Source organism: Anolis carolinensis, chromosome 2 (genome assembly GCF_035594765.1).
Source record: "Anolis carolinensis isolate JA03-04 chromosome 2, rAnoCar3.1.pri, whole genome shotgun sequence".
NCBI classification, from domain to species: Eukaryota; Metazoa; Chordata; class Lepidosauria; order Squamata; family Dactyloidae; genus Anolis; species Anolis carolinensis.
The window spans coordinates 236,142,849-236,169,675 of record NC_085842.1 but is presented as its reverse complement, the minus strand read 5'-3'; the positions used below and the strand labels follow the sequence as shown (position 1 = coordinate 236,169,675).

The following is a 26,827-nucleotide window of genomic DNA, read 5'->3' as shown; positions in this document are numbered from 1 at the left end:
TTCCAAACAAGGAATATTCTTGTTTACTTTAAAAGTGAAAATGACACACATTTCCATTATAATCGCTAAAAATTAGCTTTACAAACGAGGGTGCTTTAAAAAAAATCTTAACAAAACTATACAGTGTACAAATTACTGTCTACAAGGTAGGTGGTTCCTTAAGAAGATTCTCTGTTCTTCTCTACTTGCAGCTTCACAGGTTCATTCACATATTTTAAATGGAGCTGCCCACCTGAACGCACAACTATATTGCTATATTTAATATTTTGCCATGTCTTTATGTACAGTCTCCTTCACTGCCTTTTTTCCTTAGTCAAGCCTCAAATGTTCATGTCATTCTAGGGGAAAACACACTTCAGTGGCACTGCCAAGAGGCCAGGGCTGCAAAGCAACTGAATAAAGGTGGAACAGTGCACATAGAACGGGGTGGCTTGGTTTAGTCAGAAGATACTTCCTGGTGAAGGAGGAGGCTCAGACTAGGTTTGAGTTTGCAACATGTCATTAAACGCCTGAATTCTCAGCTTTTAAGAAAAGTTAAGAATAAAAAGGTGCGGTTCCAATGAGCCTTTATATTAACGATGGAGGCAGAAAAACCCACAGAGCTCGCCCTCCTCAGAGCACTTAAATGCATTTGATGCTGTCAGGTCGATGGCCTGGATCATCAAATAATTAACAGGAGGGGAAAATAAAATTTCATGGAACAAGTTAGTCCTTTTAAAATCGCATCTCCACTATTTGTATAAATCCATTGCTTGTATACAATAGATCAGGATTATTTGAAAAAGTTCAGTTTAGACTGTCCACTGTACAGGGATCAGTATTTTTAAACTATTGCACTTTAAAGCCTGAACTCATCTTTATTTCATCCTGTTTTACTGTCCCAAGTTTAAATAGCATCTTACAGAATACCTGCACAATTGAAATCCTCCATACAACTTTAACTACATCATCCATATCTGATTATTAAGTGATTTCCTGAGAGAAGATTGTATGATACCTGTTAGTGCGTTAAGGGTGTCTCAGAAAGATCTGCTATTTCCAGCAGCCATACAGTTAGTGAATTAATTCACTTACAATTGGGCTCAGAAAAAAAGAGCCAACATATAACTGGTTGGATTCCTAATTCAGCTAAAAATAAATCTTACAAATAAAAAAAAATCCCTGCATCTCTGAAACTGCCACAAAGCCTTGCAGATGCAACTATCTTAGAGAGTTTTATTGATACAACAAAAATACTATTGTTTTAGACACAAAATTGGAAGTCAGTAAAAGGAAACTCCAGAGAAAGCCAATGTTCCATCAGATGGTCTTCCCATGGCTATCACTACTTTAAAGAGGATTCAAGGAGAGAACAATTAAAATAGCATTCACCATTAGTGGTGATACAAATAGAAACTCAAGAAAAATGTAGCCTAAAATCTACTAACTCAGATAGTGAGGTCCACTAAGAAAGTGGGATCTCAGAACTGCTTATCAAGTGGCTTTTCAAACTGAAGGCCTTTTTAGTAGCTGTTTGTGGTTCAGCACTAGGAAGCTGCTGTGAAGACAAAGAAAAAAGCAAACAGTCATGATTCACAGCCATGTTCACTTAAAAACACAATGCATCTAAGGTGGGTTGGGAAAGTGCAGCAAGTCCAGAAGTTAATTTCATCCTCTGGGCTACATGGACTGCCAAAAAAGCAAAACTAAACCAAATACATAACAGAAGAAGCTGGAAGTCTACTTCTGTTTTCAAAAATAATGGTACTACAAACATTGCAGGGGAGCTTTGCTACCTATTTAAATAGAAGGGAAATTTCTTCTCCCGCACTTCCAGGAGACGCAATTCATCCTTTTGTGGACAGAAAGGGAGCAGCTGAGGAAGTTGAAAGGGCACCAAAGCTTACTGGGATCGGGATGTACTTCGTCCACTCCTGGCTTAAAGAGTTTTATATTTTCAGGATAATTATGTCTCAAATAATTTTCTTTAAAGGAGGAAATATTTGAATTGAATATTTCTTCATAACTTGATAATATTGTATAGAAGTGTTCATCAGCTGAAGTGCTCAAAGTATAAACTTCTTTCTGCTGTTGTGATCCAGTCTTTTGAATTAAGAGCATTAAGACCCAATCTCTTCCTTATCACCCCTTGCATAAAATGTAAGAGTCTGGCTAAATGCTGCAATTAGTCAAATGGAAATGTGACAGCTACGCCTCAATCACTCTAACTCTGAAGTGTCTCCACAATTGTTTCCACAGATAGAGAAGTCTGGAATAGACCAAAGCAATTGCTCACTCCTTTTATGCCAGCCAGTATTATGAACATAATGTGGAAGAGAGAGCTGCATGTAACAGACTAAAAGTAGCAGATCCTGCCCATAGAGTATATGTTTCAGCCTTGCTGTGGGCAGGGGTGGGATATGGGGAAAGCCCTTCATGGTGGTGGGATCACTTTCCAGAAGTTATTGAAGCAAAGCTTGGACAACTTACTGGCAGGGTTGCCGTTAATGCACTATATACTTAGCCAAAAGTTGGACTCTACTATTCTCAAAGAAGGAGTACTGACTGATGTTCATGTGCCAATGACTACAATCTATAGTCAGGCTCTGAAAGAAAAGAGCACTTGATAATCACATGCTATATGTTTTTCTTTGTTCCTTATTTCAGTTGAAATATAAAATATAATGTGACGAGGATGCCTTTGGAGGAAATGTTTTTATTGGTGTATATTGTGTATGTGATCAATAACTTCAATTTATGTCTTTTTAAATGCCATGATGAAGGAAGGGATGATGCATCTTTTAAAAGGCCTGTAGCTCTCTGTGGGTCTTGATGTCTCAAATTGAAAAAAAAAATTTTTTCCCCCAACTCAAGTCTGCCTCCAACAAAACCTATTATTTATTTATTTATTTGCCATTGTAGTCATTATTATTACTATTATTTTTAAACCAGAAATGCGTTCAGCTTGCACCCCAGGTGGAAAGTTAAAAAGAAGTCACCTTTTTTTTTTTTTGAGATTTTTATCACAGTAGGCAGAAGAGTCGCTTTGCAGCCCTCACCTAGCCAATGGTGAACTGCTTCACAGCTACACTGTCAAGTGTTAAAAATCCTCCCCGCCCGCCCCAGAATATATAGATATATGTATGTATAAAAAAAATCCCCTGTCCATCTCTTAGTACACAAAAGGACCTCATCACACTGCAAAAATAGCAGTACCCACTTTGGTCAATTAAAACAAACAAATGAACTAACGAAAAGCATACATCAATCTTTTGTCTTTTAAATCTGTGTACTTACCTATAATAACCAATACAGCTAAAAGCACTACCTACATAGGCAAAACTTGGTATTGCATAATTCGTATAAATTTGAATCCCCTCCCCCCAATATTAACTGGAAGATGAAAAACATGAAAGATTAATAGAAAAAACACCAAAATACTGAAAATATTGCTGGTCGATTACAATTTTTAAGCGGCAACTATACACAGCCATGATATGCTTTATAAATGTGAGATAAAGTTATAACTGCTTAAAAAATCCATGATGTCACTTTTTTTTCGTTTTCCCATCTGGAGTACAAAATATTTTTGTCATAAAAATGGTAAAGATTTAAAATGATAATAAATGCAGCAAAACAAGTGTAGTGATGTCACTTTTTAGATTTCAAGGCAAGGCACGTTATGTGGACATTATAACTTCGTGCAAATTAGGATTACTGGATAGAGTAGGTTTAATTAATTTTTTATAGAGACATAGAGGCAAAATGTATCTGCCCATGCACATTACTGTCAGTATGAGAATTATCTGTCAACAAGGCTAATTTCTGAGAGCACCATGCAAGTTTTCAGCACCCTGTCATTAGGCTTTTGTAAAGAGTGCATTTATTAAAAAATATATTTGAATCCCCCCCCCCCCCGCACAACCTGGCATTTCCATTTGTAAACTGTAAGCTTTGCCCCAGTGACATGGATTTACCTCTCTCAGTCTCTGTGATGAAGATTTTATAGAACCTTTCCTATTCTCCATGGGTTCTCGATTCAACCAGTAACTTTAAATAAATAAGATACCTCAAAGGAGGCAGAAGCTAAATCAACATAAGTGCTGTGTTTCAATTAATTTCTTTTTCTCAAGTACATGATTTGTCTTGAATTAATTAATGCCTTTTAATGCCCCCCTTTCAAAACTGAGGGAAAAATAAATTTGCTTGAAATACTTTTGAAAGTCTTCTTGTTTTTTTAATCCCCTCAATTTAGAGTCCAAGGGCTAAAGGACTTATAACAATGATCCCCTTTAGATATAATTTTTAAATTGCACTTGCCTCTAAATGTTTTCCTTTGTGGGGGAAATTATTTTTAGTGTCTTTCTCTTTTTGTTTTTACTGTCATATGAGACAATAACACATTTTCAACCTAAAGTGAGGCATTCTATAAAATGCCTGTTTATTTAAATGTCTTCCTGAAAATTTTCAAACAGGTAACACATTAGGAAAAGTTTGGGTTAAGGGCCAAAGTCAAATAAATTTGGGTTGATAACTAAAGGCTAAATTAAATGGCTTTTAGAAATCAGAGCGCTGAGAAAAGCTGGCTCATGGCCCTCATTCTCCTGCAGCTCTATGGATGCCTCCTAGCCTTTGTCTTGAGAGCTAACTAGGAATAGTGATCCCATGCGTAAACAACAAGAATACTAAACCAATAAACTAGCTTATCATGCAAATATTAAGGCATCTAGAAAGTCAGTTAAAATATATTGTCAGAGACAAAACATCTATTTCCCAGTGGATTTCATAGAACAAAGGCTACTTAGGAGGAACATCTTTCTACTCATCAGTGAAATATTGTCGACCCTTTTTTTAAAAAACAAAACAAAACACCATTACAGTTTCAACCTTAAGGGAATTAGTGATTGTAAGTGCTGCAATTGCTGGTCTATGTTTCTTCTTTCTTCAGGTTCTTTTTTCTTCTGCGTTTTTTTTTTTGTCCCGTCTTCCTTTCTTTTTTATAGTATTTTGTTCAGTTTTGATCTCCCTCAGTTGCTTGTTTCTGCTTGAAGGAAAGGCTCTCCAATTAGGTTCAAACCATAATTCTGGACATTTGTGGGTAGGATTGGTGTCCTGTTTGATACTTGAAAAGGAACCAAGCTAGCCCAGGTACCAGGACTGTTGAATAAAAAGAAAACAGAGAGAGGGGGGGGGAGATGGAGGGAGGGAGGGAGGGAGAGAGAGAGAGAGAGAGAGAGAGAGAGAGAGAGAGAGAGAGAGAGAACAGAATAAAAAGTTATGATATTGCAGCAGCAACAACTCAAACAAGAATGAACATTTAAATAACAACCCAACCACATACCATATCAATCCAATATCCCATTTCACAAACAAACATAAATATATACATACAATTTGAGAAGTATTAACAATTCTAATAGGCGAGAATTTGGAGCACATACCGATTACCAAACCAGAGTAATCTCATCAAATGATTTGTTCATTATGCCAATATAACAGGCACAAGTATTAGAACTAATTATTTACTTGATATATTGAACAAAGGGCCCTTCTACACTGCCATATAATTAAGGATATCAAGGCGGATAATCCACATTATCTGCTTTGAACTGTGTTATCTCAGTGTACACTGCCATATAATCCACTTCAAAGGAAACAATCTGGATTTTATGCAGCGGTGTAGAAGGGACCTATGAGAAGATACCAACCCAAGTATGCATGGAAAAACAGATGATCTAATCTCTTTTCAGTTGTTTGCTTTTTAGGAATTGGGCTTTTATGAATCAAGCTCAAATTTCATCTGGATTTTTTAAGGGCAACTTTCTAATGATTATGCTGGACAAATAAAAATATTATTATGAATAAAGAACAAACTAGTATTAAAAGCAATATATACATTTGTGCATATAAGTTTTGGGGAGGGAGTAATACTAAATGAAGATAAATTCTATTAAGTGACCATTAGGATTGTTCATAGAATCATAGAATAGTAGAGTTGGAAGAGACCTCATGGGCCATCCAGTTCAACCCCCTGCCAAGAAGCGGTTATAGCATATATTGTTATAGCATAGCAAACAAATTGAATTTAGATGCTTATCTAAGCCTCTCAAACCTCCCTTATGACTGTGTTGAAAATACACCATGCAATGTGTTTGTCAATATTATTTATTACTCCTTAGGGATGTATAACTCTTGTATCCTAACACTAAGCAGATCTCAAGAATTTTACAAGCCTCTGACCAGCAGGAAGTTGGTTAAGCTGAGAGTTACACAACATTGGCCTTTCTGTTGACATTAAGTTTGAATGTGTACAGGTTGTATAGAGACAGGAATGGACTCCAAAAAAATAAAACCTAAAAATAGTACTGTATTTGTATATACAAATGTTTTGACTAGACAAAATAGTAATGAGTTTTGTACCTTGTGTTAAAATGCTGTAGCCAATGAATTGATAGACAAGCTACCTGAACAAGTAAATCTTTTTGTTGTTGCTGCTAAAACAGGGTATACATTGTTACATTTCCATGGCCACATCACCCAAAGATGGCTCCTTCTGGTGAGTGCCACCCACTTCCATGTTTAGAATAATATACCATGTATACATGCCATTATTTACAACCTTCTATGACCTTACTGATGCTGGAAGTACAGGTGGGAATATAAATAGCCTACAGATAAGTTGCTTGTGCGTGTCTTCAAGTGGTTGCTTGTTTGGCTCTTTTTAAGTGCAGAGTCCAAGCAGAACTGCACAAACACTGCAAGAAAGGAGTAAGATTGTAACAAGAAGACTGCATTCAAACAAACTGCTAAGCCAGGGCTTGGAAGATCAGAAGAAAGCCCATCCTTTCTTCACACATATGGCTTAATAATAATGCATTAATTTCTGGTCTGATCAAAACAGAGTTTACTGTTGCGCCCATTTGACAAACCTGGATTTGCTTGCAAATTAGGATAAAAAGCCAGGGTGTGCCAAAAAGTAAAACATTAAATTGTGTGGCTAGGGTGAGAATGTATGTATAAATACCGGACTCACATAAGACTATATAAATACAGGAATTGAGTTGGATTTCCCAAACCATGATTTGTAAAATTAATTCAAAATAACCAATATAAAGCAGTTCAAAAACATGACAGACAGCATATTGTCTTTACAACATGGAAACTTTTAGCTTGGTATGTCATTGCATGTATAACATGTTAACTGGGCCTAAATTGCCTTCGCTTCTGAAATACTTCTGGGTGCTTGCAAAAATACTTGTACTGATGAAATCAAGGGCAATATTCCACTCCCCTGAACATTCATGGCCCCTGTGATTCTGCATCCCGGAATATCTCCAAAATGCTAATCACACCCCAAAGCCTCTGGGAGGAGATGGAATTGGCCAATTCAATGTAGATTCCCTCTGCTGCTGCCTGATTTAGAAAAACACTTATTTGGGCAATTTTTAAGAAATATGCTATAATGGAGCATCTATTCCAGTTTCCAAAAATGCAGAGTTTTCTGCTTGGGGAATGAATTGTTTTCTGGGGCCAATAAGGATCCTAAGTAGCTATGATAGATATTGGCATGCAATTCACCATACACTTTGCCTATCCTTGACTTCTCGGATAGTCACAGTTTGAGTAACTAGTAAGATGTCCAGTGAAGTGATTACTTGAGATTATAGTCCCAGGCATATATTTCTAAACAAGATTTATAAATATTCCATGTCAAAATGCAGGACAAATGAGGAAATTGTCAGCATCCTTATCCCTGAAAGATTCTGAAGAAATAATGAATAATACTGCTGATAGTATCCTACTGAATGTCTGGAGTTCTCTTCTAACACTAACAAAATGCCAAAGATCAGTTCTATAGCCATATTTAAGAACGAAAAAAGCAATGAAAAGAATATGGAAAATATATGTATACTGCTTCATACAATTTCACTTGTGTCTCTACTGTCTAAATGCTTCTAATACACAATATCAGTATTAAAGGTGTGCGTTTTTGTAGTGGTAGTTTTCTATTCTTTTTTGTAACTATGATTCGAATATAGATGGCAAATGCAACTTCATTCATCAGCTGTGTATTTTATTGTAAAGAGAAAAATAATGGAGTTAAAGGAGAAGCAATTACTTTGAGAAATGCTCAATTGCTTATTTCAGGTGGGCCAAATTCAAGAAGGCTTAGGCCAGGGGTCCCCAAACTAAGGCCCGGGGGCCGGATGCGGCCCTCCAAGGTCATTTACCTGGCCCCTGCCCTCAGTTTTATAATATAATATTTTTATATCAGTTTTAATAATATAATATATTGTATATACATATAATATTGATAATAATCTTATGTTATACAATATAATAGTAATACCATATGATAATATTAATTATATGTTATATATTACATATTATATAATAGTATAGTGGTATAGTTCAATATAGCAATATATAATGCTAATATTGTGTTATGCTAATAATATAATATACTAGCTGTGCCTGGCCACGCGTCTGGTGGTGTTGGTCAGTCTACATTAGGTTGTATTTATGATGTGACCTCAACCTTCTTTATACTAACATTAGTAGTAGTATTTGAAGTCTGTTACCTTCTTCAATTTTTGTGTTGATTGATAATTGCTTGAGATCCCTGTTGTCTTTGGTTTGTTGTTAATTGTAATGTCTGATTCTGCTGAGTGCGGTTTATATTTTTATTGTGGTACAATAGTCTTTTTTTTTTGCCTGTGTAGGTGTTTATTATTATTGTTGTTGTAGTGGTCATGAAAGTTGGATAAGTTAGATGCTACTGTATTGTTTTTTGGAGGCCCAGTGTAGCACTGACTGGCCTCTCAGCCTCAGTGCCTGGCTGTTTCTTGCCTGTGATGGTGTTGATTCTTATTGTTGTTGTTATTGTCATTATTGTAATTGTTTTTTTTGGAGGCCAAGTGTGAATGTAGGGATTGGGGAGGTGGATGAGTTGTGTTGTCAAATTTTGTATTTGTTATAGTCACAATGCGTTGTTGTAAGTATTGTGGGTCCGGATTGTGGTTTTGTGGTGTGGTTGTGTTGTTACAACTGAGAGGCAAGGCTTTTGTGTTGTGTTGTCAAGTTTTGTATTTATGGGGTGTTTAGTTGTATGCCAAGTTTTGTATTTCTGGGGCATTTAGTTGTGTTGTTATAGTCACTATGCATTGTTGTGAGTTTTGTGCGTCCGGATAGTGATTTTGTGGTGTGGTTGTGTTGTTACAATCGGGAGGGAATGCTTTTGTGTTGTGTTGCCAAGTTTCATATTTTTGGGGCGTTTAGTTGTGTTGTTATAGTCATGATGCGTTGTTGTGAGTTTTGTACGTCCGGATTGTGGTTTTGTGTTGTGGTTGTGTTCTTACAACTAGGAGGCAAGGCTTTTGCGTTGTGTTGTCAAATTTTGTATTTCTGGCGCGTTTAGTTGTGTTATAGTCATGATGCGTTGTTGTGAGTTTTGTGGGTACGGATTGTGGTTTTGTGGTGTGGTTGTGTTGTTACAACCAGGAGAAAAGGCTTTTGTGTTGTGTTGTCAAGTTTTGTATTTCTGGGGCGTTTAGTTGTGTGCCAAGTTTCGTATTTCTGGGGCGTTTAGTTGTGTTGTTATAGTCACGATGCATTGTTGTGAGTTTTGTGGGTCCGGATTTTGGTTTTGTGGTGTGGTTGTGTTGTTACAACCGGGAGGCAAGGTTTTTGCGTTGTGTTGTCAAGTTTTATATTTCTGGGGCGTTTAGTTGTGTGCCAAGTTTCGTATTTCTGGGACGTTTAGTTGTGTTGTTATAGTCACGATGCATTGTTGTGAGTTTTGTGGGTCCAGATTGTGGTTTTGTGGTGTGGCTGTGTTGTTACAACTGGGAGGCAAGGCTTTTGCGTTGTGTTATTAAGTTTTATATTTCTGGGGCGTTTAGTTGTGTGCCAAGTTTCGTATTTCTGGGGCGCTTAGTTGTGTTGTTATAGTCACGATGCGTTGTTGTGAGTGTTATAGGTCTGGATTGTGGTTTTGTGGTGTGGTTGTGTTGTTACAACCTGGAGGGAAGGCTTTTGCGTTGTGTTGCCAAGTTTAGTATTTCTGGGCCGTTTAGTTGTGTTGTTATAGTCACGATGCGTTGTTGTGAGTTTTGTGGGTCCTGTGTGGTTTTGTGGTGTGGTTGTGTTGTTACAACTGGAAGGCAAGGCTTTTGCATTGTGTTGCCAAGTTTTGTATTTCTGGGGCGTTTAGTTGTGTTGTTATCGCATGATGCGTTGTTGTGAGTTTTGTGGGTCTGGATTGTGGTTTTGTGGTGTGGTTGTGTTGTTGTAACCTGGAGGCAAGCCTTTTGCATTGTGTTGCCAAATTTCGTATTTCTGGGATGTTTAGTTTTGTTGTTATAGTCACTGCGCAAACAACTTTATCATTTTATATATATAGATGGTATGTACATACAGCTGCTCTGAGTCCCCTTGGGGGTGAGAAGGGTGGGATATAAATGTAGTAAATAAATGCAGTAAATAAATAATTAATTTTAGACTTAGGCTCGTCCAAAGTCTGACATGACTTGAAGGCACACAACAACAATCCTAATTAACTTGACTATCTCATTGGCCAGTAGCAGGCCCACACTTTCCATTGAAATCCTAATAGGTTTATGTTGGTTAAAATTGTTTTCGTTTTTAAATATTGTATTGTTCTTTCGTTGTTGTTGTTGTTGTTGTTGTTGACCTACAAATAAGACATGTGCAGTATGCATAGGAATTTGTTTGTATTTTTTTTTCAAATGATAATTCAGCCCCTCAACAGTCTGAAGGATTGTGGATCGGCCCTCTGCTTAAAAAGTTTGGGGACCCCTGGCTTAGGCAGTAACCCTTCTAAAGATCATGAGGGATTTTTAGATGTTTCATGTACTGGGATATTAATGAAACATTATAAGACTATCCTATAACTGTAGATGGTTGTCATGGGACAACAGCTGCAAGGAATTGATTGCGATTAACAACAAAAAATTTCTCTGCCACTCACCAACCGTAGTTTGAAAGAAATGGTGATTTGATAAGGGTCATTTAACTTCTTCAGAAGGTTTGTTAAGGAAGCTCTTTGGGAAGTTTCTGGGTGCCACAGTAGTTCCAGTAAGTACATATCTATATCTATATATCTATATCTATATCTATATATATAATAAAAGTGAATGTTTGTATGTGCCAGCATTCTGATTGGCCGGGTGGAATATGTGCCAGCTTTCTGATTGGCCGCCACTTTCACAGGCCACTGTGACCGCCAGGAATGACGGACCTGGACCAAACTTGCCACACATAACCCCTATGACCCATTGTACGTTCTGGTGCCGTTTGGGGATGATGGGCCACACATAATGGGATTTGCATTACTTTCGAATGCTACGTCTCCCACAGAACACTACGTTGCCCACCAGTGACAGAACTGGACCAAACTTGGAACACAGAACCCCCATGAACCCCTTTCCGTCCTGAGGCAGATTGGGGGAGGATGGACCAAGGATGATGGGACTTCCAGTACGTTCACTAACTTCTTGAGACCACTGCCACTGCCACGAATCACAGAACTGAACCAAACTTGCCACACATATCCCAAATGACACACTTTACACGCTACAGCAGTTTGGGGGAGAATGGACCAAGCATTATGGGCTTTACAGTACTTTCAAACATTTTCTCTCCAACAGACTACTATTACTCTAATGACGAATCAGGACCAAACTTGGCACACATAATCCCCATGATGCACCTTACACCCTGGTGCCATTTCGGGGAGGATGGCCCACGGCTGATGGGATTTGCAGTACTTTCACATGCTTCAAATCTTAACAGACCACTGCGATACACAGCAGTGACAGAACTGGACCAAACTTGGCACACACAACCTCCATGAGCCCCTTTACGTTCTGGTCCAGATTGGGGGAGGACATACCTAGGATGATGGGACTTGCAGTACCTTCACTCACTTACTAAAACCACTACAACCCACACCACTGACTAATAAAACACCAAACATGGCACACATACCCCCCCCCATCATCCACTTTATGTCCTCCTGCAGTTTAGGGGCCAACGGACCATGGATGATGGGATTTATAATACCTTCACTCCGTTAGACTACTGCAATCCATAACAATGACTGTTAAAGACCAAATTTGCCACAGAAACCCCCTATGACCCACTCTACATCCTGGCGTGGGTTTGGAAGAGTTTCGACCACACATGATGGGACTTCCAGTATCTTGACTCACTTCCACACACCACTGAGACCCCCACCAATGATTGATCAACCCCAAACTTGGCACACAGAGCCTCCATGGCCTACTCTACATCCTGCCACTGTTTCCAGGGCAATGGACCATGGACGATGGTACTTGCATATGGGAGTTGTAGTTCACGTGTACCCACTCAACCCAACTGACACTGGATATAGACTAAACTTACAACACAGCCAAACAATGCCTTTCTCAAATAACCCGGGCACCGCTGGGTCCCTAAGCTACTATATAATAAAAGTGAATGTTTGTATGCGGCGGAGTATGTGGCAGTGTTCTGATTGGCTCCCACTTTCACAGACAACTGTGACCGCCAGGAATGATGGACCTGACCCAAACTTGGCACACATAACCCCTATGACCCATTTTATGTCCTGGTGCCGTTTTTGGGATGATGGCCCACGGATGATGGGATATGCAGTACTTTCAATTGCTTTCCCTTCCACAGACCACTGCGATGCCCACCAGTGACGTAACTGGACAAAACTTGGCAGGCAGAACTCCCATGACCCCCTTTACGTCCTGGGCCAGTTTGGGGGAGGACACACCAAGAATGATGGAACTTACAGTACCTTCACTCACTTCTTCAGACCACTGCAACTGCCATGAATGACAGAACTGAACCAAACTTGGTATACATATCCCAAATGACATACTTTACCCACTACAGTATTTTGGTACAGGATGGACAAAGGATTATGGGATTTGCAGTACCTTCACCCGATTCACCTTCTACAGACCACTGTGATACCCATGAATGACGAAACTGTACCAAACATGAAACATGGGTGCGATGTGACCCACTTTACATCTTGGTGTGGTTTGTGGAGGGATGGACCAAGGATGATGGGATTTGCAATACCTTCATCCAATTAACCTCCCACAGACCACTGTGATGCCCATGATTGACGAAACTGTACCAAACTGGACACAAACGTGCAATCTAGCCTACTTTACGTCCTCCTGCGGTGTGAGAGAACAACGAACTAGGGAAGATGGGATTTACAGTACTTTCACATACTTCCTCAGACCACTGCAACCCACTCCAATGACTGATCAAGACCAAACTTGGCACACATACCCCTCATCACCCATTTTATCTCCTGCTGCGATTTAAGGGACACCGGACTATGGATGATGGGATTTACAGTACCTTCACTCACTTCCAGAGACCACTGCACCTGCCACAAATGACAGAATTGAACCAAACTTGGGACACATATCCCAAATGATACTTTACACCCTGCAGCAGTTTGGGGGAGGATGGACCAAGGATTATGGGATTTACACTACCTTCATCCAAATCCTCTCCCACTGCAAACCCCATCGGCCACAGATTTGCAGCAATGGGCCCATTCATAATATCCAAAACAACCCAATGCCCTCTACTAATAACCCAGGCACCACCGTGTCCCCAAGCTAGTATACTATAAATTAGACAAGGGTGAAAAATTCTATTAGGCACCGCTCTCTGTCCCTGTGCTCATTGTTCTAAGCATTTTGAGGATCAGAAACCTTATTTACTTACCTGCATATCTTTGACGTCTATAAATCTATCAATGCCACTGGCTCCTACAATCCCTACCAACTTTCCTTGTGATGCTGCTTGTCCCTCCTTCATGCTGCCATATACATGGACTCCACGTGTTTGTGCACAGGGAGTCATAATTTTCACACACACAAAGCATGAATCCTTTAGTCTCTTGTAGAATTATTATCTTCTCTACTAGAGCAAGACCCGAACCCTAAGTTACTCTTAAATGTTACTTGTCCTGTTAACACTTCTTCTATACCAAATCCCATGGGATACAAATGTCCCCCAAAATAAAAGAGAATGTATTTACATAAACATTTTCAAGAGTGACAATTTAACTTCCATCTCCCTTCTATCCACAGCAACTATCTTTCCAACTCAAAATATTTAGAATTGTCCTTCCTCCTCCTCCTTTGCTTGAGCTCAGAATATACCCTAAGCAAAAAAAGGAAAACTATTTCATAATGTTTTGATAAAAATGATTGTCCCTTTATGAGTCCTCAAATTGCTTTTGCTCAATCCTCTCAAAATAATTTTTAAGGAGTTAAGAGTTACAAAAATACTTGCCATTTCTCACTCCTACTTTTTGTAATGTTTTATTGCAAACTGCAGGATAAACAATTATGGAAATAATAATTAATAATTTGCTGATCTTGATCAATAAATGCACTGAAAATTTCACAGAAAAGATCATTCACATATAAGAAATAAGATTATAATTGGCAAAAACAGAACATAAAATAAATTTTAAGAAGTGATATTCTGAAATCACTAAAAGGTAAATGGCACACTTTCCAGCAGGGTGTTTTTTAATTTGTTTCTTTGCTTTTTGCTCCTCCTTTCATAAGAACAGTGCCAAAATAATCTGACAGAAAAAAATTATATTACCTAGATGAACAAGAGAATGCTCTGCTCAAAATGAGCAACTAATTTACCAAGTATTGAGAACTTTTTTAATCCTCCTGGAATCCAAAGTACAACTCTCAAACAACTGAAAGAAATTTTATGCTATCATTTTGTCTGCAGATCCTCCCAATTTTGGTCACATTGCAGTTTTTGCTGTTGCTTCCATAAAGGTTAACGTAAAGCTCCAAACATAATCATGTGGAAAATGGACATTATTGATTCCTATGGTCCATTGTTTCCCCATTCTAAGTCCCTGAAGTTCAAGTTCAATCTGGAATTACATCATGTCTGGTTTCTCCTGGTTACCAGACGGCTTGAGACGTGACCACAGTTACAGAAAAAACAAACAGCCTTCTTCACGCTTCAGCTCCCCTATCGATTCAAACAAACTTTTTTCTCCCTCTCAAGTATGCTTCAAGTATGGAGCATGGTTAATTTAGAGATTAAGTTCCAAATTAGATTATCTAATGGCATCTTAATGGATTGCTGACCCATTTCCTGTGGGATGGCAGCATGCAAGTCTGGCTGGAATACAATTAATTTCTTAGGAAGTGTTCGGAAGATGTTTGCTTAGATGGAAAGCAAAAACAATTCTCTGCACATCTTTCCCTTTTAGAAAGTTGAGTGAAAACTTTAACAGAGACAGCAACAAATTGTTAAAAACAACAAATCTTTCCAACTGCCCCAATAATGTTTTCATGTCATTTTTCTAATTCGCACCAGTCTGTATTTTTATCTCAAACAAATATAAAATAAATAAATTCTTCTGGCTACTATTTGTTGTCCAAAGTGCATTATCCAAACCATAAAAACAACAAAAACAAAAAAACCAAGGAAGACCAAACAAACGCAGTTTTGAAGTTACTTGATACTCATGTGGATCTTTAAGAGTTTCCATGCCTGTTGAGCGCTAAAATTTACAGGGCTGCTCTGACATTAAGAAGCAGTTCTCCCTTCCTCCACAAATCAAAACTTATTCAATTTCACTACATTATCAACATTATCATCACAAGCCCTTGAATGGAGCTGGGGGCAAAGAATGCTGCTCTAAAAAGTTGAGCATTTTGAACACCCCTATGGCTAAAGCTGAAAAGGAAATTCAGCACTTGGAGAATAAAGCACTCCTCAGGAGCTCTCAGAACAAACCAGCTGTTGTACTGTACTTCTGCATCAAGACAACAAAGTGAGAGCAGGAAATGCTAGCCTAATGATAGTAATGTTAAATTGGCAGTTAACCCTTCAAAATAGCACTGAAAATAGTAGCTTTAAAAAATATAAATTACAACATCTAACAATGAATGTCTTAACACGTGTTATAGTTTGTGAAAGACTTGGCAGAAAATCCCCAAAATTTTATAATAATGAGCCAACGCTTTCACTGCTCAACCTAGTTGGATTCTACACTAAGAGCCCCGTAGCTGCTTAAAAATCAAACTTCACAGGTGCTGGTCCCTCTTGGAGCCTGTGCTGAAGTGATTACCTACATGGATCAGATTATCTGAACCTTACTGGACTTGTGGCTCAGTTTTGTTGTTTATTTTGATCTGTTGGGAACTTGGCTTGTCAGTCACAAAAACATTTGGCAGTTTGTATTATTACAGCAATTCCTCTGACTTCTCCCAGATGGAGACATCTGTTCTTAAGTGAAACCAGTTCTGTGCAGTGCTCCAAAAGAAATGAAGACTGCCTTATCATATGCATTTTGCTTCTCACTGTACATATATTGAAAGCCCTTTCTCTGCTTACACTGTTCAAACAAATGTCCTCATGTCTTTGTGTCTATGGAGGCCCACAGAGACACAAAAATTTGGAGCCTAGTATTGGAAAGAACTTGAGGGACTGCTGTTAGGAAGTCTGGCCTTAGAGAGTCCCAAAGATGTCTATCTGTGATCCAGAACTATACAAGTCTCAGAGGTGCCAAACCATGCATCTCATGAACATTTCAAAAAACACTGATCAACGAACTGTCTCAAATAAGAGGCAAGCACCTTCAGATCCCACAGTGAACAGATATGCCAGGATTTTGCACACTTTGAAAATCTTGTGAAGAATAGTTCCAATCAGCTATGAATTCACTTATTTTGAAAAGGAAAAATGGCTACATTTTAAACATTGGGCATGTATTCATTCTGGGTGGATATGAGCTTAACTTATTTTTCTTCCTCCCTATACTTCTGAGGAAATCTGGACAGTATTTGCTATTCTTAAGTTGAGAGCCCTCTATAAAGACTGCTTAGCTTCTCAACTAGGAGCTCATGGACTTCACCCAGGATGGAATATGTTCTCAGTTGTGACAGATATAGAATATATTTTAATTGCATTTTCCACAAAATAATCACACAATTTCACAGAAGTTCATAAGAATTCAGATCCTTCTCCATATTTCATCTCAAATCATCCTGAGGAGACACATATGACTGCAATTCATCTGCTTAACAAGTTCCATCTCCAGACTCACAATCAGAATGAAATGATCCTTTTGCTTGCAGTCCCACTCCCCAGCCAAAAGGGAAAGAGGAAGGAAATCTGAAACACTCATCTAGTCCAAAAAAGAGGGGCTTTTTATCTAGGGTTGTACAGTCAGTTCATGGCAGAAGTAAGATGTGAACCAAGGTCAGTGACTCAGCCATATAGAGACAACAAAACATAATGCAGACTTCTCTGTTTCTTTACTGAAGTTTTTTTTCCGGTTCACTCATGCCACTACTGGACACTCTTCTCAGATGCCACAATCAAACACAGAAGAGCACAAGGAGAGAGGAGAGGCTTTGTTTAAAGTAGTTTTCACCTCCAAAGCTTATTTTCCATACATGGAGGAAATAATATGATAAATAGGTAAGCCCAATCCATGTCACCCCAAAGTCTATATCCAAGGCCCCAACGGCTCCCAGGCCATCTTTTTTTTTTTAACGGTAAAGTTAAAATGTCATTATTCCCTCTAACCAAGAAACTTCACAAATTTTGACAGCATTCCTAATTCTAAAGAACAATTGTAATTATCATAATGACAATTCATGTAGATTTCATCCACACATCAGTTCAATTCTAATGATAATTCCATAGTTGGAGGAAGAAAAGGTATCAGTATCACTATAAGAGAAAAATTCATCGATCTATCTCCCTATCCATCCATACATACATACATACATCTATATCTATATGCACTGTATGAAGGGAATTGTCAGTTACAACAAGGTATGCTTATAAAAGACTAAGATTTCTACTTTTCATTTTGATTAAACTTTACATTATTTACATCTTGTATAAATTTCCTCTGGTGAGCAGGCATGCAGGAGACTGGAACTGGGAACAAAGGAAGAGTGGGTGGGGAGAAGTTATCCATTCCTCCATGCTCTCTTTTATTCCTGTTCAAAACCACACTCCTCAAGCTACTTCTACCTATTATATTTTTCTTGAAGGGAAAAAGCCATGTTGGAAAAGTACATTTGTATTTCTTCCATATATGATTTTGACCAATTCTCACTCCTCCATAAACAGTCCATAATGAGCTTCACCTCTCACATTCATGCTGAAAACTGCAACCTTCTAATGCTTTAGTTGAAAAAAAAATCCTGGGATAATTAAAAACAGCTATTTGTACATGTACAATTTGGATTGTACAACTGAGAAATTATTTAAAGTAATCTCTGATTCTATTAAACCTATATAGCTCATGAATGACAGGAGTTCTACATTATTTTTATGGTGAATAAATGAAATTAGTTCATTTGCAGAATAAATGCTGTTCAACTATATAGTCTCTCAGTATCACCTTCTGCCTGGTTAAGGGAACTTACATATATTATATTGCACCATTTGATGTTTCAATATGGAGAATGTCATTTGTGAGTTTCTCCAAATAGACTTTACACTTCTGACTGACTACATGTGACTGTTGGAATAACCAAATTATAACTACTACAAAGAGAACCACCTGAAGCCTAACCCTTCCAAGACACAAGTGTGTGCTTTCCACCTACATAACCGTGAAGCCAACAGGAAACTGAAAGTTACTTGGGAAGGCCAAGAGCTCGAACACTGTTTCCATCCTAAATATCTTGGTGTCACCTTAGATCGAACACTAACATATAGGAAACACTGCATAAACACCAAGCACAAAGTAGCTGCACGCAACAACATCCTGCAGAAACTGACTGGAAGTGCATGGGGTGCAGACGCACAAGTAATAAGAACATCAGCCCTGACCTTGTCTTTCTCAACTGCAGAATACGCCTGTCCTGTTTGGCACAAATCTGCCCATGCAAAGCAGGTGGACATAGCACTGAACGAAACATGCAGAATCATCACAGGATGCCTTAAACCTACACCTGTTGATAAACTCTGTAAGCTAGCTGGCATTGCCCCCCCTGACGTGCGACGGGAAGTTGCTGCTAACTGTGAGAGAAAAAAGGTTGAACATTGTGAAAGCCATCCACTGCATGGCTATCACCCTCCTCCCACCAGACTCAAATCAAGGAAGGGCTTCATGAGAACCACCACTCCTCTTGATGTCCCCCCAGCAACAGCAAGGGTGTCCCTCTGGGCAGCTAAACCAGGCAATTCCAACTGGATGGCCCCCCATGAGGATCTGCCTCCAGGGGCAAACCAAGAATGGGCAACTTAGAAGTCCCTAAATAGACTGAGAAGCGGAGTGGGCAGATCAAAAGACAACCTGGCGAGATGGCACTACCTAGAGGAATCTTCCACCTTTGTGTGACTGTGGAGCTGAACAAACAATTCCTCATATGTATGTTTGCCCACAATGCCCTGCCTCATGCACGGAGGAGGAGTTGTTTAAAGCTACGGACAATGCGATTGCTGTTGCCTGCTTTTGGTCCAAAACTATTTAGCTGTTTGTGATTCCTTTATTTTATCACTTTTAAACTTATTTATTATGCAATGCTTTTGACACAAAATAAATAAACCAAATTATTATTGGTTTCAAGATATTATTTTATTGGCCTACACTAGAAGATGTGTTGAGAAATGATAGCATAGATAAAATTTACATTTTTTGACTTTTGTTTCATGAGGCTTTCCAGTTATAAATATCACAAAATCAGGTGTTAAAACAAGACTCTTTACTGATCAATAGATCATCACTGAATGTCATCCAAAGTCTTGGATTGGATCCAGTGAAGCATTAGTAGAATCCCACTTGCCAACAGGCCTTTCTTACTCTTACTACCCACCACCCACTCTCCACTCCCACCTGGAGGGACAGAAATCCTTTTGGATTATTGCTTCATGCGAGAAAGAAGAAAAAAAAATGCGAAGTGAATCTTTCCAGATTCATTATCAACTCACATCCAAGGCAATATTGCAAGCAAAGTATCAAGACAACTGATTTTCCACCACAACATCATTACTAAGGCCTGTGCTTCAACTAAAAAGGTCACATGTTTTATATCTCCATTTGTAACCATATTTTATGTATGTATGTAGTAGTTTCTTCTGACCTGCAAAGAAAATACTTTACATGACAGGAAATGCTTGTTACTTGTGTTTTAAGATATATGCTTTTTTAATAAAAATATTATAAATTCAAACAATCTATTCCCACCAAACTTTTTCTCTGAGTATTATATATATATATATTACTCTAAATTAGACACTTCCACTTAATCTTTTTTCCCCTTTTATCATAATTTCTCTGTATACAAATTTTTGGGTTCAAGATATGGAGTTACCCCCTTTTCAGTGCTTTGTTTCTTTGTCAAAGTGCTACAACTCATATATTTTACAGCAAACATTTGGCATTCCAAGTGCTTCATGGAAAATTTTAGCTACAGCTCATCTAAAATGTGTGCATCAAAAGCTATTACAGTTATTTCATAGTTAGATTTAAACAAATATACTCCCGAAGGCCAACTAAAACAGAAAATGAAGAACCCAAGATAGTTTAGGTTTGGAAATAATTAAAATTTTACCTTTGCCAAGTAATTCCCAATGTATCCTCATTGGCACTGGGGTATAAATGCCTGCCGTTTTGATTCATGGTCCAGTCACAAATCCTCAGCTGTCAATTGAAACCTAGCAGTCAGATATGGATCGAGCAGTACTACAGTGTTTAGTATTTAAATGAATGCATGCAAACTAGCACTTAACATGGCACAAACCTTACATCCCCAAGGAGAAGTGTAAAAAGAAAAACAATTGTAAAATAAAACCTGAACGTTTATTGTGCAAAACAAAATCCTACTTTTTCTCACATCACAAAAAATGCTACTTAACTTTAACTGTGCTTCTCTATTAATAAAAGCATAAAAGAGTAACTGGCATTTAGAAATTAATTGTATTATAAACTGAGCTGGAAAAAAGAAATGTTAATGTTCAAAAGTGAATTCTTTAAAAAGAAAGAAAATAAAACTTCAAAATTATTCAATGTAGTAGAAAAAGAACAACAAAAAGAAATCATTATCTTGAAAGCATGCATTTGGTGATACACAGATGACATGCAATTTACAGTAAAGAGGATCCAAAATTACATAATGACCTTATCTTGCTGTTCAAGAAGGGTGGGGGAATTTGTAATAGAGGTTGATTAATTTAGTGTTACTGAATATGGCATCACTTAACATGCAGCGGTAAAAGAATCTAATCTACTTCTAGGCTCAAAATAATAGCATTTAAAAGACTTAAAATACAACGAGGAATGCATTACATGTAAGATGAAACAAATTCTTCCCAGATCTCTAAATCATCAGGATTGCTCTTCACAAAATTATTCATGTAACTCTATATAGCCATTTGTCTAGCAGCTTTCCTAGAGTGCTAGCAGATTTCCTGCAAAGATACCATGATCATTTTTGTGTTTTGAGAAAATAAGCCTCATCTACCTTTGTGAAGGAAATGAAGGAAAAGTATGATTTTAATCTCTGTACTATCATGCTAATACGTGACCATAGCATACAGCATGTGTCTAATAGCACTCTGAATTAAGTAAGGCAACATGATGAGTAAGATTAATTGTGTATAAAAGCAATTTCCCCCTCTCATGGAAAACTCTAAGTGGCTCTAACAGATCCATATTAATAACTTAAACAATGACTTTCACAGCAGCTCAGTTTATTACAGTCTTTTCCTGAAAAACATGTATGTTGAAGACAAGGCAATATCCCTGTCTTGACCCTGTTTGACTGCTACACTCTTGTGTTTCCTGCTGTTGAGTCTTCAGAAAAGCAAACAGACCTTCCTTGACTGTTTCGTTATTTATTACCTGAGTAACTCTGTGAGCCCTTTTAAAACATATACAAAGTTAACTAGGAAGGAATGTTCCAGCACAAAATAGTTCTCAAAGGCAGCTACAGTATAACAAATCATGTTCTGGAAGGTGTGGGTGAAACTAAACTTAACCTAAAGGAGATGTGGCTAGTGCATATGTACTAATCTAACACACACACACACACCACACACACATTTTTACTTTTCAACAACTCTTGCCAGACTTAGAGGTCTTTTTTGGGTCCTTGAATTTTAGTGAGCTTAAATGGTAACCTAGGCTAGGTAAAGGTAAAGATTTTCCCCTGACATTAGATTTAGTCATGTCCAACTCTGGGGGTTGGTGATCATCCCCATTTCTATGCCGAAGAGCTGGCATTGTCCGTAGACACCTTCAAGGCCATGTGGCCAGCATGACTGCATGGAGCGTCGTTACCTCCCTGCTGGAGCGGTACTTATTAATCTACTCATATTTGCATGTTTTCGAACTGCTAGGTTAGCAGAAGCAAGGGCTAACAGCAGGAGCTCAGGCTGCTCCATGGATTCAAACCACTAACCTTTCAGTCAGCAAGTTTAGCTGCTCAGCGGTTTAACCCACTGCGCCACTGGGGGCTCCATAACCTAGGCTATAGGTGAGCAAATTTGCAGACAGCTAAGGTATAGGCTGGCATTCTGTACAGCACACACTTTACTTTGGACTGGTGCCTTTAGCTATCTTCATTCATGAGATTAGATTTCTGAAAACTACTTTTTTAATTAGCTCTCTAAGATGCACCAACCAGAGATGGGAACACAAGATATACACTTAGAATTAAAGCATTCTTAGTCCTGATTTTTTTAATGTTTCCAAACCACAGCCTGATTGTTTGGAAGAACAAACAACACTCTAAACCAAAACCATTCAAAGTGGTAATCCATGGATCAGCACTGCTCCCTGAGCCACTGGCTGCCAATTCTGACAGGTTTTGAGGAAAGGAACAACTGCAGTCAACAGGCACAAATATAGTACATGGAGACAAGAACTGCTAGACCCCCCACATTAGACAGCTTGAGATACACTGCACTAAACTATGGTTGAATAAAAGCCTGTGATGGACTATGCGTCCTCATAACTTTCACAGGCTCCCCCACCCATTTTATTCAAGCAAAATAATGAGTAATGTCTTTGAGGGCTCAAGTACCCCTTCAGTAAAGAAAATACAAACATTGGAATTCACTGGGTATTTCTAAAAACCTTTTAAGGAGTAATACTGATATTTTAAAGGTATTAGAAACCTAGTGCATGTTTAGATTTATTTCACCATAGTGTGACATTATTTTTAATACATTTCACAAGCTTATTATGTACATGTTATTGTACTATCATGCTTCTACATGATATGCAACAGCATCATATGTGGTAGTCAGTAAAATACTGTCCTTGAACATGAAAGGTTCATATAGCCAAGACAGAAGGGGTAATTTCAAGAGCCATCTTGTAATTCTTTTCTGTTCCTCCTTCTTTTCTACATAGGTAAGGGAGTAGAGCCGTGAAGCCAAGAGCCAAGCCTATCTGACGCACCAGATGAAGTAAGCTTCACACAGCATGCCTCTTGTCTCTTTGGGTAAAGGACACCAGGATGTGGACATAACTTTTAATGTGATTTGACTAATGAAGAGCTGCAGGATGATCCAGTCCATCTTCTATTTCATGTGTCTTATACTTGCCTACAATCAATTTGCTCTTATCTTATACACACAAGAATGGATGCACTATAGCAACAAAGTGCAAAAACTGCAACTGAGATATTTCTGGTAGAAATTTAGTGTTTTTACTTGCAGATCTTTTCTGAAATATCTTCAGAGATTATCACATCCTGATATAATAGTTTTCATGTGTTAATATGCCATTCAGTGCTGTTGCAGGAGGCCATTTAATACTTAAAGATGGCAGCCTTTTTTTAGAACTTGCTGAAAACAATTTTCCTACTACTATGTACTCTTATTAAGTTTTGATTTTCTTTCATATGCGTCCTGCAATTTGAATCAATTGGTATCAGGAAACAAAAGATTGAATGATGTAAAGAAAAATCTCCTCACTCTTGGGAGATGTTCCTTGGGCTATAAAGTGTAATACTTTTAGGAGATAAAGCATAGTGCATTATTTAGTGACCAATAATTGAGACCTGTTTTCTGACACATATTTACAGCAAATTACCGACAAATAAAAGTTTCATGCTACCCCCGTTGCAGGGCATTTGGAGGGGTGGCCAGGAAGAGGATGAATAGAAAAATCACTGCTGCCTTACCCTCTTCTGCAGCCGAATTCAACTGAGTGTGTTTTTAATTCCATGCACTGCCATCTATACCACCCAACAGTCACTCATTGTGTACCCCAAAAATAATAATGGCAAACTACCTTATTCTTCCCCTATCTAAACAAGCACAATTATGATTGCATTTTGCTTACAAGCTCCTATATAATCCTCTGATCCACTCAACAAGCTCCATGCAACTCATTAAAGGAAATCCAGTAATTCGGTATTTGTTAATCTAGTTTAGAGAATGATGGTCTAACTCAAACATCATAATGAAAATATTTTATGAAAAGATTTCAATACTCTTATAGTGACACAGTTACTGATTGTGACAAAGACCCAAAGCAGTATTGTAGAGTATTTGCAAATTTTTATTTGATTTTTCCAAAAGTTTACTTTAGGATTTATGGAAAGTTCTGGTTTTTGTTTTTAATAGTGCTTGGAATATTAAGCACACAACTATTGTTCTTAGAAATGTGTATCATGTAATGCTGCTAATAGAAATGTTAAGGTTAATCTTCCTTCCTTCTTTGATCAACAGTATTTAAGTAAATACACATATGGAAAAGACAGCAAGTGATATGAAACTTTGCTAGGGTTTTTGTTGATCGAGGGAAGCATAATAAAATTTGCATATTCTCATTGTTTTGACTGAAACTTCCTTTAAATGTGTTTCCTTTCCAACAGGAGTATGTGAAAAGTGACCTCTTATCCATTTACATGCCTCTCTCTAACTGTCATGTGACTAGGTTTTACGTCAAAGTGTCAATTATGATAAGAAACACAATACAGATAGCCTAAGCGTCGATAACCTGTTTCCGGAGTCTATTAAATTTGTTTGAGAACCTACTGTAGTGCCCTTTCAGTTTTTTCCTAAAGCAAAAGCATTCACTATCCTGACCATTTTAAGACCATCAACTGTATTTGTAATTAATAATTAGTTATATCTTTAAGCAATATAAATTAATCAAATAAAAAATAGTAATTGTTAAATAGATTCACTGATAAAATAATTTCTTACTGGAATTGCTGTTGTGAGATATATATATATATATATATATATATATATATATATATATATATATGAGTTCTTGTTGTATAGGAATTAAATGTGTTATGATTCAAAAACACGTTCTAGTTTCAAAATATATCTCATATGAAAGAAAATGAAAATAAAAGCTCAATAAGTAGTAATATGCCTATTTAGAAGTAAAGCCTAGTTATTGATTTATTCTATATCCCACCTTTCTCTCATCCTCGGACCCAAAGTAGCTGGTGAGTACAATGAGATTCGTTCCTGAAAAAGTGGATATAGAGCTGCAGCTTAAAAGTAATGGCTATCAGTACCTATAATTACACTTTCAGAACCCATGTACTAATAATATTCATAACACAATGCCAAGCAATGTGAGGATATTAACAACTGCTTAATTACTGGACCAATGCTAGCACATGGAAGAATAATATTTTCAGTACCATGTATATTTCATCAGTATATTATTATTTATTTCAATTAAACAATATATTAGAAAACATTTCAAAGCATGGGTAGTAAGATAATACATATGATTGATTAGGAAAAAATCAGGAATGAATGTAAATCCTGTTCCTTCATAAATGAATCAAGAGCTGGAATATTTCAATTACATCAGCCAACCGCATGGAACAAGTAGCCTACTTGCTTTAGGTTAGCAATATGTCCAGTTCAAATGCAAAGAATAAAAAAATAGGAATATGAGCTATTAAATCTATTACTGCACACTCCTTTTTCAGCTCTCAGAAATTTCCCCCTCAAAGTTCTGCCTCTTGTGAATATTTTATCCTTTGCAAAGATAGGGTATATCCCTAGTTACATCAGTTGACAACAAAACTGACAGAACTTAATTCTTGTCAGACAAACAAAACTGTACCTCTGAAGACTCCCTTCCAGTTATGATTTATAGGGAAAGATCCATACTTTGGGGACAGATTAAAAACTAGTCTCAATATCCCCATGATGGAGTTTTTAGAAGATTCTGTGGGATCAAACTATCATTGTAGCAACAGTCTACAATTCACAGGCTCATTATCTGGTACCAAACCGAAGAACAAAGAATTAATGCTAAAATAATACTTTGATGATACCCAAAGGGGAACTCTCTTTAGTAAGTTTTACTCCATAAATTTGTGACAAGAAATCTAGAACAATCACTGCATTATTAGCAATATGGAATCTGCCTTGACAGTTAATGAATCAAAGAAGTACTTTATATAAATAAGTACTTTATACAATCAATAATGTATTAGGGGTTTGTAGCACTGAACACTGACTGTCTTAGAAGTTATCTTTTCAACTGACTCTTTAAAAACATTTCAAAAGAAAGACTTATAACACTACTGTAACTTCAGTGTTGAACTATTCAGCAAATTGAGGCAGTTAGGCTCAAAATGAATGGCCATCATAGAAAAGGGAATGCTTAGATTTATGATTCTTAATAATTAACTTGACTTTGTAACTATCAGAATATTAAGTTACATGTTTAATAACATGCTTTTCATGGCATCCTCACTTGTAAATTAAAATCTGTTGCTCATGTTGGTTCTTGTTGCATTTGATCTTTCAAATCTATATTTATAATGCTTCCATAAATGCA

The 26,827-nt window shown here is 37.5% G+C and overlaps 1 protein-coding gene across 11 annotated transcripts in view; it reads right to left on the bottom strand.

Annotated features, from left to right (window-relative positions):
- nfib (nuclear factor I B) overlaps nucleotides 1-26,827 on the bottom strand; it is a 337,611-nt gene that overhangs the window by 2,437 nt on the left and 308,347 nt on the right. For 8 of the 11 annotated variants that reach the window (XM_062971911.1, XM_062971912.1, XM_062971915.1 and 5 more), the window contains 2 exons: nucleotides 20,607-20,695; nucleotides 1-5,136 (listed from right to left, as the gene is read on the bottom strand). The exon at nucleotides 1-5,136 is cut by the window's left edge and continues 2,437 nt beyond it. In XM_062971911.1, the coding sequence (XP_062827981.1) occupies nucleotides 5,007-5,136; nucleotides 20,607-20,695 (219 nt within the window). In that variant the 3' untranslated portion in view covers nucleotides 1-5,006. The remainder of the gene's footprint in view (nucleotides 5,137-20,606; nucleotides 20,696-26,827) is intronic. The other 3 variants (XM_062971913.1, XM_062971914.1, XM_062971917.1) reach the window with 1 other exon arrangement.